The sequence below is a fragment of the Prinia subflava genome, chromosome 15, assembly GCF_021018805.1.
Source record: "Prinia subflava isolate CZ2003 ecotype Zambia chromosome 15, Cam_Psub_1.2, whole genome shotgun sequence".
Classification (NCBI taxonomy): domain Eukaryota; kingdom Metazoa; phylum Chordata; class Aves; order Passeriformes; family Cisticolidae; genus Prinia; species Prinia subflava.
Genome location: NC_086261.1, coordinates 9,220,355 through 9,232,650, shown reverse-complemented (window position 1 = coordinate 9,232,650; position 12,296 = coordinate 9,220,355). Strand labels below are relative to the sequence as shown.

The window sequence follows — 12,296 nt, the reverse complement described above, 5'->3', positions numbered from 1 at the left end:
GGGTCTCGGCCCCCGACATCGGAGCGTCGCCAGTGCCTCCGCAGCCGGGGCTGGGGGGGCCGGGACGGGAAGGGCGCGCTTGGCCGCCCGCCCGCCCTTGCTGGCCGGGGAGGCAGCGGCTGCGCGGGGGGCGCCGAGCGAGCCGCGGAGCCGGAGCCGGGCCGGGCCGGGCCCCGCGCCGCAGGTGGAGGCGCCCGGGCGCCTCCGGCCGGGGCCGGGCTGCGGCGGGCGGGCGGGCGGGGGGGGCGGCCCGCTGCCAGCAGCCTGTAGGACCTTGGCTGAGGCGCGGCGGTGGGCTGGAGCCTGGCGTGAGGGAGGGGCCGCCGCTGGCGGGGCAGGATGCTGCATCCCCGGTGCCGTGACAGGCGAGGCTCTCCCGTGCGCCGGCCGTGCCCGGCCCGCTGCCCGCCGCCCTCTCGGCCCCGCTGCGCGCTCCCCGGCGCGCCGCTCCAGGTGGGTGAGCTCGGCAGGGCAGGGCAGCGCCGATCCTCTGCCCCGAGCGGCTCCCTCGGCCAGGGCGGAGGGCAGGGGCCGCGGGGCTGGGCCAGGGTCGCTCTGGAGGAGTCTCCGGGAGGGTACGGCGGCGAGGGTGCGCGGGGAGCACAGGCACCGGCACCTGGCAAACACCGGAGCCCGGTGTGCTCGGCCACTTGGGGCTCTCGGCAAGGGACAAGGGGGAAAAGAGAGATCTCTTCCTTCTTTTATTGTCATCGTTGATTCTTCTGAATGACAAAAGCACCCAGGAGCGCTAATGATTTTGGGACGGAGGGGAACTTTAGGATGTTTTTGGAGGGAGGGAAGAAAACACGTATTTCTGTAAGGAATCTTAATTATGTTCAGTTGACAGGTGCAAGAACTGTTTGGATAGAAGGTTTTCCTTGGGATGCCTGCTTTTTTAGAAAGGAGTACTTTATTTGAAGGAGAAGTTTTCATTCACTGTGGGACTTGGCAAACTTGTGGGGTGGTGGCTGAGGGGAGGGAGGGCTGTTTGTGTGTGTATCGGGGTGTATAAAACTTGCACTGTTTTAAGATCACTCTGGTAGTGATCTCAGACTCTGGTAGTCCAAGGCAATAAAGTGCATTGACACAAGAAATTAACAGAATAAATAATGTTATTACATGATGGGGTTTGGGGCAATTTTAAATTGACTAGCCCATGCTGGCCATGTAATTTTGATGATCAGTAAATTGATGTATTTTTTTCCTAAACTCTGACTAAGCCCTGATTGTTTAGTCTCTGAGCTTTCAAAGGCAGTGCAAATGACTGCTGAAATCACAGGGCTGGGCTTTCATCTTTAAGTGGGTGAAAGTGCTGGAAAGTACATCAAAAATTTTATGCTCCTTAGGTTTTACTTTCTAGAGATCAAGATGGGAGGGCTTCCCAATTCCATAAATTCTCTTACATTCGGGAGTTAATCAAGCTGCTGCCAGCTTCCCCGAGCCTCTCATTTTGGTCCTTCCCTGTGCCCTGCCTGGAGCAGCCTCACCCTGCAGGCTGTGCTCATGGCATGTGCTGCACGCCTGCTGCCCTGGCCAGCGCAGCTCTCCGCTGTTTGCATTGCGCTGCTTCCAGCGGCCGGCCCGCTTGGCTTTAGTCATTGAAAGTCTGGCGGAGCCCACTTGATTTTGTTTGTAACTTGAAACAATTTCTCTCAGCAGAGCCCCAAGGCGTGAGGATGGCCAGCCCTAAAGACACTGGGCTGTTCTGGGAGATCACTTGGCTTGCTTTTGCACTCTGTGCTCATCTACAGGTAGGTAATGAACTTGTTGCTGTTGTCATTCCTAGTCCTGTGTCAGGTGACCTTGCTGCACACTTTGCATTACTGTTTTAAAACAGAAAACTACTCGGAGGAGCTGCTCTGTAATTAAAAGTCTCCCACTGAGAACGTTTTCCTTTCACCAGACTTTCAAAGACATCCATGTGGAAAATGATTATTCGCTCTCTTGCTCAATATATTGTACATGACTTGACCAAAGGGTGACCAAAGGAGATCTTGCCAGGTGTGTAATGCCATGGGTCTTTCTAGGCAGCACAGCTGTTCTTTGCCCCTGGGAATTTCAGCACCTGATAAATATTAAGGTGCTGTAAGTGACAAGGATTATAGAAATACCTGGGCAGAAACATCTAAAGCATTCAGAAGTAGGAAGGCAGGGGAGGTGGCAGGAAAAGGTCTTTGCTCCAAGTGTTCAATGAGTACAGGAACCATGGAGGTAAAACCATAGCTGCCATCTGACTCATGAGCCTGATCAGTTCCAAGAAGTGAATATTTCAAGAAATATGGTGTGCTGGCATGCCGTGGAGATGCTGTTACAGTGTGTCATTCTCTATACTGGTAGTTCCCACAGCACAAAGTGTTTCAAGGATTCTTTGGTCTTAAATACACACAAAGCCACAAATCCTTAGAAAAAAGATGGCTAAATAAACTGAGATTTATTTTTTTTAAATAAATAGGAACCTTATTTTGAAGCATTGTAGTAGTTTTCAACAAAAAAGTAAAATCTTTAAACAAAATCAGTGTTGTGTATTGTTTGTATTATTGCAATGCTGAAAAATGGAGCCTGATGTTCTGGGCATTATATACACATACATGCTGGAGAATTTTGAAGAACAATACAACAGGCAAAAGTAAAATCAAAAGGAGTATGAAGAACTGAGGAGACTGTACTAGACAGCTGCATAAGCTGTGTTCAGTTTATAGTGGACTTTGAGGTTCAAGGTAGAGGGAATGGGACTCCAGTGCATCCCCAGTAGCACTGCTGAGTGCTCTGTGTGCTGTGAGTGATTTGGCAGCTGATGAACACCTCTTCTCTGTGGATTATGGTTGCAACTAACCAGTAGACTGGTTACTTGAGTAAAGAACTTGTCATTAAAGTAAAAATTTACATCTGTATTAATTGTGCAGTAAAAGACACTGCATTCAACACATGTCTGAGCAGATAGGCCACAGTGGGATCTGCTTTTTGCCTGCATGTTTCTTATGCAAGGACAAAAATGTTACAGATTTGCTGTGTGTGCTCAGCTTGTATCTTTGTGTGCAAGCAGTTGAGAGATGCTGTAATAACCAGCCCTATAAAACTCTCAGAAAATAGTTCATGAAGTTCCCTTAATAGTTCTGTTCAAGATGAGAATAGAAGCTCAGAGAAGGGAAATGTCAGTTTTGGGTTTGGGCCTTTTGGTTATGAAGGGACCATTTTTTCCTTTTTGCAGAATTTTTCGTGTATTTTTTCTTTCACATTTTCCTTATTGCAGAGCTGGAACCAGTAGTGGCATAGTTTCCTCTTCTCCACGAATGGTTTGGCATAGCTTCACTTGTCTCTTTATAATAAAAACAACCCAAACACATTGTAGTAATCAATTGGCTATTGTGAGTAGCTTTATGAACACTTCAATCCAGGTCAAATTTTATGGTCTTGATTGTCCTTTAAAATACTGTAATCTGTTTGGCATATTTGAGTCATTAGCACTTAACCCCAATCTTGTAGGAGGCCTTTTTGCTCCTAAGTTTTAGGTGTTTTATCACAATTTTAGGCACATTAAAGATATTTTATATTATTTAACATAACATTTTTGGTATCCAATAACCATTAATTCTTTAATTGGTTGCTTGGGGCCATACTAAATGGACCACACACAGTCATTTTACCCTAATATTGTACCATAACTTCCACTTCTGTTGTTTTTGGCTATTAAAGTGCTTATGTCTGGAGCTAATCAATTAGAAACAATTGGATGCTGGGCAAGGTCACAAGTCTATGTCATATCACTTATGTGCAATTGATTAATTTCATCCTGCTTGAGGCAGGTACAGAATAAAAAAATGACCATTTAAAAAGAATGTGGTGGGAATGTGGTATGAATGTAATGCAAAGAAAACTTTAACATGAGAAGTTGTGAAAAAGAGGTAGCTGTTCCTGAGAAGCCATGGAACTTAACTTTGGTCTTTGGCGTCCTTTCTGATTCTTCACAGCATGGTAACAGGCAGTGTGGTGTTTAGCTGGGCTCCAAAGTTATCTCTGCCCTTGCAAATGGGCTGTGTCTCAAATTTCACAAAATTATTCTGTCAATGGCAAATTAGTTTGCTGTACTATCAGGTAAATTAGGTTTCCTAGGACAACCCAGGGAACAGTTTACCCCTGAGCATTGCTGAGATGTCTGATTTTTAAATCTGCTCTGTGACCAAGAGCAGTGACATAAATCACTCAGGAAGAGATCACTTATGGGTAAGGCTTGGCCATGTGCTTTTGCAAGTACAGAGCTGACCTTTTCTTGTATGTGTCAATAGAAATGAAATTAATGGAACTGCATTAGTCTAAAGTCAGTGGTAATAGAAGCAGATTACATATGTATGTTTTTCTTGAAAACAAACAAGAAACTTGTCTATCAAATGGTAGCAGCAACATGGAATAACTCATTGTTTCTGAAGGTTTAAATGATGACTCTATACAAAGAACTTAGTGTATTCTACAGATTATGTGTATTTGGGAATGTTAACTACATCCCTAGCCTTGAATTTATTGCTAAATATTGTTTAAAAGCCTCCTCATTTTTCCTCACATTGTAGCAGGAGAGCTATTAATTCTACAGATTTTAGGAGATGGGTTAAGCTAACAAAGTAGAAGTGTCCAAGCCCAGTTCTGCTGTTTTGAAGTGATCTCTTGAGTACACATTGCTTCATATTGGTAATTGAAAAGGCAGGATGTTCAGCCTGGTAACCAACTCTTTCTGAACCTTGTGATGATATTTTATTACACCATTCAGCTAGATGCTGTTATATTTGTTACAAAATGTAGGACTGTATATCTTTATAGTCTCACTAATGGATTACTGGCAGAAAGAAATGATGGCTAGCAGATTTGTACGGGCAAATATATATCAAGAATTTTACACATGGATTCATTTTAGATTTATTCTCTGGTATGCTCTTTTCAAATCAGGAATACACTGATATTTTCTTCCGTTCCTATAGTCCAAATTAAACCCTCTACAAGTCAGTACATTTTGCCTCCAAAGACCATGGGGTTGGTAATGTGTGCAGAGGGAGTAACAGCAAAGACACCATGTCTGGATATTTAAGGAGCATTAGGTCTTGGTTTCTATGGAAGGGAAAGTTTCATAGGTCATATATTCATTCAATAAACTGTTGGTTGCTTCTGTGATTTATGTTCCTGCAATCCCTGCTTGCATTATGGTCTTTTCTAACTATCTGTGATATTTTCGAAATGAAGGATATACATACTGAAAACATTATTGTCTTCAAAATGATTCTGCCATAACCAATCTGCCAAAAACTACCAACATAGTAAATGTCTTTAAGGCTGAGCTTTGCAAGGCCAAAAATCTGATGTCCATTATATGACATAGTGGACTTGGAGACCATCTTTGTGGAAAACCTCTGTATTATTGTTTTACAGTCACTGAATGTATTGCACACTGATGTCCAGAAAATAGATTATGAACTACACACCATACAACATTCTTAAATTTCCAGTAATCTTGATCAGAAATATCAAGGTGAGACTGGCAAGTCCTGAGTTAAATCTGAAGCAGTTTTCTGTTTCTGTAGGCAGGTGGCAATTGTGCACCCATCTGGAGTTTTGCCATCAGCCTCAAAAGGCCTGTGGTTTTATTCTTAGTGTGAAGATTGAATTGCTGCTTCTAAAGACAAATAACACATCTGAGACTCTGTACAAATATTCTGACTTAAAACATTCATTGCTATTGACAAGGTTGCAATGCAGTGACTGCATTACCAGAAAACTTAAACATAAGTTTCTGAATGTGCTTTAAATTTATGACTGATAATGATTGCTCAGCCAGTGCTCATAGAATCTGAACTGCTGTTACCCTCAGTTTACAATCCAATAGTGAAATTGCCTGAAAAGTTGATGCATGTGTCTTGTGACTTGAGACACAAACTATGTATGAATGTTTACTTTTTAAAATGTGTCATAAAAAATTAAAGTCAGCTATGGGAGAGGACCAAGAGTGCAGATGTCATCAATGAAGGCACCCCTTTACTAAGTTACTTGTTACAATGATAATTTCTTGTGAAGTTACATGGAAAGTTGGACAGAAATTCTCAGATCAGTTGTGTGTAGAGCTGCAAATTTTTGTTTTCAAAACCAAATATACAAGAGTACACTTAGAGAAGCTTCAAGAATAGGAATAACTTCTAACAACTGCCAGTGGCTTCTAATTTTTCTTGAAAGAGTAGTCAAAAAACAAAGGAATGGCTCTGGGATGATCTTTGGTTTAGAAGACACTTGAATGCTTAGTCACTGATAATTACTCATTCAAGTCTGCTTGGTGCAGCTGCATCCTTCATGTTCCTTACCAAACTGGGGCATAGACAGCACTGAGGTGACATTTTTACACAGTGCACCAAATTCCATTCCTGCCTTTGCATCACAGAAAATGTACGATTGATTGTACTGATATTAAAACTCTTACTCTTCATCCAGAATTCAAGATTTAGCCATCTAAAATAATGCATTTTGCTTCAAAAAAACCATACATTTTAAAATCAGAGTCCTTTTTATTTGCTGTCATTTCTGTAACCACATATTTGGTTTTATATTCAGTTTTTGAGCTTGAAGCTTTGCTTTAAACATTTCTCCATGCTCACCTGAATCCCCAGGAGCTCCAGTATGGGTTGCAGTCAAGTAGTAAAGTACATTGAATTTGGTGATAGTGGAAGCAGATTCATAATTGTGCCTCTATAGCTGTTGGTATTACAAGTCTATGCAAGAACTCTCAGGTATAAGTTATATCATATTGTGCAAACATTGTACTGTAGTCAAATCTGTGTGTTATTACAGTTTTATACAGTTAATAATATTGATGATAATTCTGTGGCTGACAGTCCAACGCAATCACTCTTGAACAATTCCAGTGTAATTCTTATTAGGCAAAATCTCCACAAAACAGGGACAGTTTGTGTGTGGTGAAAGAGTGGGTTTGTTTTTGAAGTACAGTTTGATAGTGAGCACAGCATTCCAGAAGAGACATTGGATATAGCCATGGCAACTCCAGAGAGACTTCTGAGACCCACACAGGAACTCTACAGCACTGCAGTTCTGATATGCTCTGTGCACTCACTTTATTGTCAGTTATAGACAGTAACTCCTTTAGGTTTTGAAATCATACACATAACTTTCTTTGCTGTAAGGGGAGAACTTGATATTAGCTGAAGACTATAGCCCTCACTCCAACTTGTAGGAGGAAGGACAGTTCTATGAGCTCCTTTTTGGATGATGACAGCCACACAGGAGTGCTAAATTAATGCAGATAGAGCAGTATTTTCAGAAGGGTTTGTGTGACAATCGGTGAGAACACAAGGCACAGGTATAACACTTAATTGAACTGCTTGTTCAAAGGCAAAACAAACCATTCAACCATAATAGTCCAGCGCAATTGCCAAAAGAAATCTTTTTAATCTGCAGAGACAGGGTTTAGCCCGCAATCCCTACACAGGCAATAAGTAGTCCATGTAGCATTAGAAGACTCTCATTGTTAACACCTAACATGACATAGATAAGAAAACGAAAATATAGAAAAAAGAGAGACATCAAACAGTATGATCCCAATTGCACTGACAGTGTTTATACTTTTACTTTTACCCTTTTTTGTTGTTTGTTTCCTTCTCTCTCTATTAAATTGTATTTCTGACTTGGAGTCTCACTGGTTTTGCTTTCAAACCAGTACAAACTGTTAAGTACTCAAATGCATTGGTAAGTGCTTAGCTGGATTTTTTAAAACAAGGTCAATTTCAATTAACTTAATGGGAACCAGCCATTAGGTGCCTTAGGCACTTCTAAAATGTCTGACTAAGTATTTTTCATCATATTTAGCTGATTAACCAAAAACTTTCACTCTAAAAATTATTTGAAATGATGGGGTTTTGGTGTGTAGATTCTAGTACTCAAGAACATATTTGATAATATTTGAGAGGTGCAATTACAAGTGTCACGTATCTGTAAAGGGATGGCAGTTTTTGAGAACTTGGCCTAATAAATCCCTTCCAGACAGCATATTACATAAAGTGTTTAGCAACAGTGTTATTTCTGTTTCTAATTTTGTATGTATTAGATTTAACATCATTATAGAGGCAAAATGGGAACAATATATTCAGCCTGTTTTGAGAAATGTGGTTTCCAAGAATTGTCAGTTTGTCATGCTTCTGGATGCACTAGAAACACAGTGAATGCAAGTTAGCTCAACAAAATTGTGAAACAATATTAAAGTTGCATTTATGATTGCAGTTACTAGATTGTTGCTGTATGCTAACTGTTGTCATTGGTGTCCTGGTGGGAGGTCCCAGCTGGTTAATGAGGTTGATTTGTAGCAACACTTATTTAAGTGGAATGTTTGTTTGTATGTCTAATCATGTATTTCTGTGCTTATGTAATGGTGATTTTTCTATTATCAGATGCTTTGCCAAAAATTGAAACATCTTAAACTTTATAGGGTGCAGTGTCCTGTTAGTTCAAGCAAAACAGAGCAACATTTACAGTGTGTATAAGGGAAAGGATCTGTAGTGGATGTATAACAAATGAAATGCTTATATATGATTTGTCTTCCTCTCTTGAGAGTCTTCTCTTATTAGATGTTTTCAAGGTCTCATTACTCATTTGGTGTTTTGTTTTCTAGTGTCTTCAAATACTTTTAAACTGTTCCCTGGTTGAGTAACGTCGATGTTGGCTGAAAAACCCAACAGCACAGTAGTGTCCTGAGTATTGGCTGTTTGCAAGGTAATATCCTCGTTGCAAACTGCCAGGTACATGTCACATATTATGGATTCTTTCAGCTGATCTCATCAACACTTCTGTTGAAAGCAGCACAGAAAATACATCCATCCCTGGAGAGATGGGCTGTGTGCTGTGTATGGGATTTTGCTGAAGGCACTAACTGATAACACTGCTTGAAGAGTCTCTGGTTTTGTCCCCTGATTTTATAACTTTATTTATATGAATATAAGGTGCTTTATGTGACTAACAAATTGCGCGTTTCCTCTAGACTGGTGATTCTCGGCTAAGTCTTTTCATAGAACAGCAGTCAGAAGTGCTAATTGATCATTAGGAAATGATGTGAAAGGGAGGTGTAAGGCAAAGAAAGGAGTATCATCCTTTCACTTAGGAGTTCCTGGTTTGCCTGTGCTGGTGCACTGTATACAGCTCAGATCCCTTTATGAACGGGGTAGAAAGGATAGGCTGGTGACTTCCTTCTTTCGTGTAAGAACAGAAACAAATAAATAAAACTACGAGGAGGGAGACTGAAAACAATGAAATGTGGGTTTCTTCCATGTAATGATAGTATTGGCACTCCTTCCCATCTGTTTTGAGTAGAAGGTTGAATGGATGTCAGGGGAGACAGGATGAGTACTGGGAAGATCCACTTCACAGTGCTGTACAGACGAACACTGGCAGGCTGGGAAGGTGAGTCCAGGAAAGTATTGCAGCGTTCCTGCTCTGGACTTGCTTTTTTGGGTATCCAGTTATTGGCTGCTGTTGGAAGCTGGTAGACTAGATGCTTCTTTGGTCTGAATTAGTTCAGCTTTTCTTAGGTCATTTTGGTGTTCCTTGGGGTTACACTTGAGCATCATTGAACTAGAACCAGTTCTAGATGTAGTGTCACTTATGAATCATCATTTAAAAATTAACAAAGAAATACATGCTCCATACTCCAGGAGTATCTGAATGATTGTCCTGGACATGAGGACTTGCTCTAAACATAAATGGGTACCTACATTCTGCACTTCTTTGTGTCTGCTGGGAATATTTTTTAATATTGTTATTAATTTTTTTCCTGATCATTTTTAGGATGTTTCTGATATCTTTTCAAATGTGAGAATTTTAGAATGATTTTCAGGTATGCAAGGAAATTCAGGCTTAATTGCTGGAATATCATCTTGTTTTTAAACAAACACTAGTATTTTCTTGAGGAAGATAAATAGAGAAACACCTTCTGATATATTTTACTAAATATGGCTTGGCTTAAGTTCCACTTTCATTCTGTGATCAGTCCTTCTGTAAAACATAAATATTCCAGACATTTTCCCTGTACGAGAGAGCACTTGCCTTCCCCTCAGTGTGAAACTACACACCCAAATGTTTTTCCCGTTTCCTTTTCCTCCCTCTTTCAGTTAAATTTAGAACACAATAGATTGGTTAAAACTATAAGGAAAACCTCCAGAACGTTATCTTAACATATGGGGTTTTACCATGCAGCTGTTTATCTTCTGCTAGGAGGGAACTATAAATGTATTTTTAATGCCAGGAGCTGGGCTTAAAATGCCATTAGTTATCTGGTGGGAATAGATTTGAAAATTAGTAAGCAATTAGATCAGTGGGCAAATACATTTTACTTAATGTTGTAAGTCTCATGGGCCTTTGCAATATCCTGTTAGCATCACCTGTTCTTAACACTCAACCTTTTAAAGCTTTTCCCTTATGCAGTGTGACAATAAAAGGGAAAAATTTGTTTAACTTTTAAATAAAAATTAATAATTTAATTTCAATTTTAAAACCCCCACCTTGCATGGCTTCTCCAAGGGAGACAGAAATGTTCTTGGAACACTAACCTTTTCTTGGAGAAAATTTCTTCCTGTAGATAACCATCTTGAGAAGGGCCTTAGTTGGGATAACAAAACATGTGTATTTTGTTCTGATCTTTTGAACTGGCTTGGATTATGTTCTTAGCAGACATTAGTGATGCATTTGTTTGTAATTGCTTATTTTTCTTGCTGAATTTAGACCTCTGTGAGCCATCTGTAATGTGTCACATAGATGCCACTATTTGGGAAATGGGGAAAATTTAAGAATTATAAACTTTCTTTTTGACTATTTCAAATGTTAAGGCCACTCTTTGAGTCCACTGAGGAACAGATCTAGTCCTCTTCAGCTGTACTGTTGAGTTTGCTATCATTCCTTGTCTGCCAAAAGCTCACTTTAAATCAGTGATAGTGTGAGGGCTTTTGTACTCCAGGTACTACAAAGTCTCAGTTCTGAAAAAGATCCTTCATGAGGTTGCTGTGCCACAAGTGAGACCTTATTTTGTAAAATTCAGGCTTTCTACTATCAGTACAGCATTCTGCACTTGAATAACAAGTGAAGCCTGCAGACACTTTGCCTGAGACATCAGAGGGTTTTTCTGGAGTAGCACCTGCCCATAGGAAGCAAACTGAGGGTGAATTTTATTAGTGCTAACTAGTTGGCTATCATATTTCCTGTTGTGTGGTGTGAATCAATCCATCTCTTCATCATATTACTGCTAAGGACAGATGGCATTTAAAATGTTGAGTGCAGCTGTTTTCTTGAAAAATGGCTGTATCTGTCTCTCTGGAAAGTAAAAAGCAGAGATAATAAAGATAAATTTCCTGTTGCTTATAAAACTTGCAAGAGCTGAAGTGATTTCCATTTGTTTACATGTCACTTTTTTATTTTGTGTCACTGAAGACCGTTTAATCAGGTGTTTTGGTCCATCCCTGTTGGCAGGAATTCCTCTAAAAAGAAGGGAAACATCAAAACTGGTCCACAGTGCATGTGCATTGTTTTTCAGGAGAACTGAAACAGAAGGTGGAAACTCATTTTTTAAACATCAAGGCGGCTTTTTGCCAGAATTATTATCTTCAGAAGGTGTCTTTGAACCTTTTAAGGGGTTGCACTCTCCACTGCATGGTGCAGTTCTGAGAGTGAAAGGAGGGAGACACAAGTACACCAGCATTGAAGAAGACAGAGCTCATTTCTACATGTAGCAGCATTTTGTCTGTGCATATGAAAATTGACATCATGGTGTAGGAATGTTGACCGTGTTTTGCATTTTGCTAGCTGCACTTACTGGAAAGCATGTGTTTCAAAGGGAGTTTTCAGTTTTTATAAGTCTTTGCTTCCATAATAGCCCAGTCTTATTTTGAATGTAGACTTGAGCTATGAATAAAATTTAACTCATGGAGTAAGATTCGTCTGGCACAAAATGTGAATGAATTATGCAAACGTTAACTACTGATGTGCATGTCTGGGTCAGAATAGTCAAAGCCAGCCTTTAGATTCCACTGTTACCACTCAGCATTGTCTTATTCTGCTCAAGAATGCCTTACTCTGAGAGGAAGGATGCTGAGTTTTGGATATCTCTCAAGAAAAGCTGCACTAAGGGTGGAGAAAGCTTAGCTGGCTGCATAAAACCAACCCTTTGGTTGTGGGAAATTTCCACTGATGTGAGTTCTTAGTGCCAGGTGGATCTGTGAAAGAAGTGAGCTGAAAAGTGAAGAAAAAGGACTAGCAGCAATAAAGTGGCATTA

At 40.6% G+C, this 12,296-nt stretch overlaps 1 protein-coding gene across 4 annotated transcripts in view; it reads left to right on the top strand.

Annotated features, from left to right (window-relative positions):
• ADAMTSL3 (ADAMTS like 3) overlaps positions 1 to 12,296 on the top strand; it is a 173,339-nt gene that overhangs the window by 495 nt on the left and 160,548 nt on the right. For 2 of the 4 annotated variants that reach the window (XM_063412566.1, XM_063412565.1), the window contains exons 1-2: positions 256 to 453; positions 1,660 to 1,751. In XM_063412566.1, coding sequence (XP_063268636.1) covers positions 1,677 to 1,751 — 75 coding nt within the window. In that variant the 5' untranslated portion in view covers positions 256 to 453; positions 1,660 to 1,676. Of the gene's footprint in view, positions 1 to 253; positions 454 to 1,656; positions 1,752 to 12,296 lie in introns of those variants that run through there. The other 2 variants (XR_010082373.1, XM_063412567.1) reach the window with 2 other exon arrangements.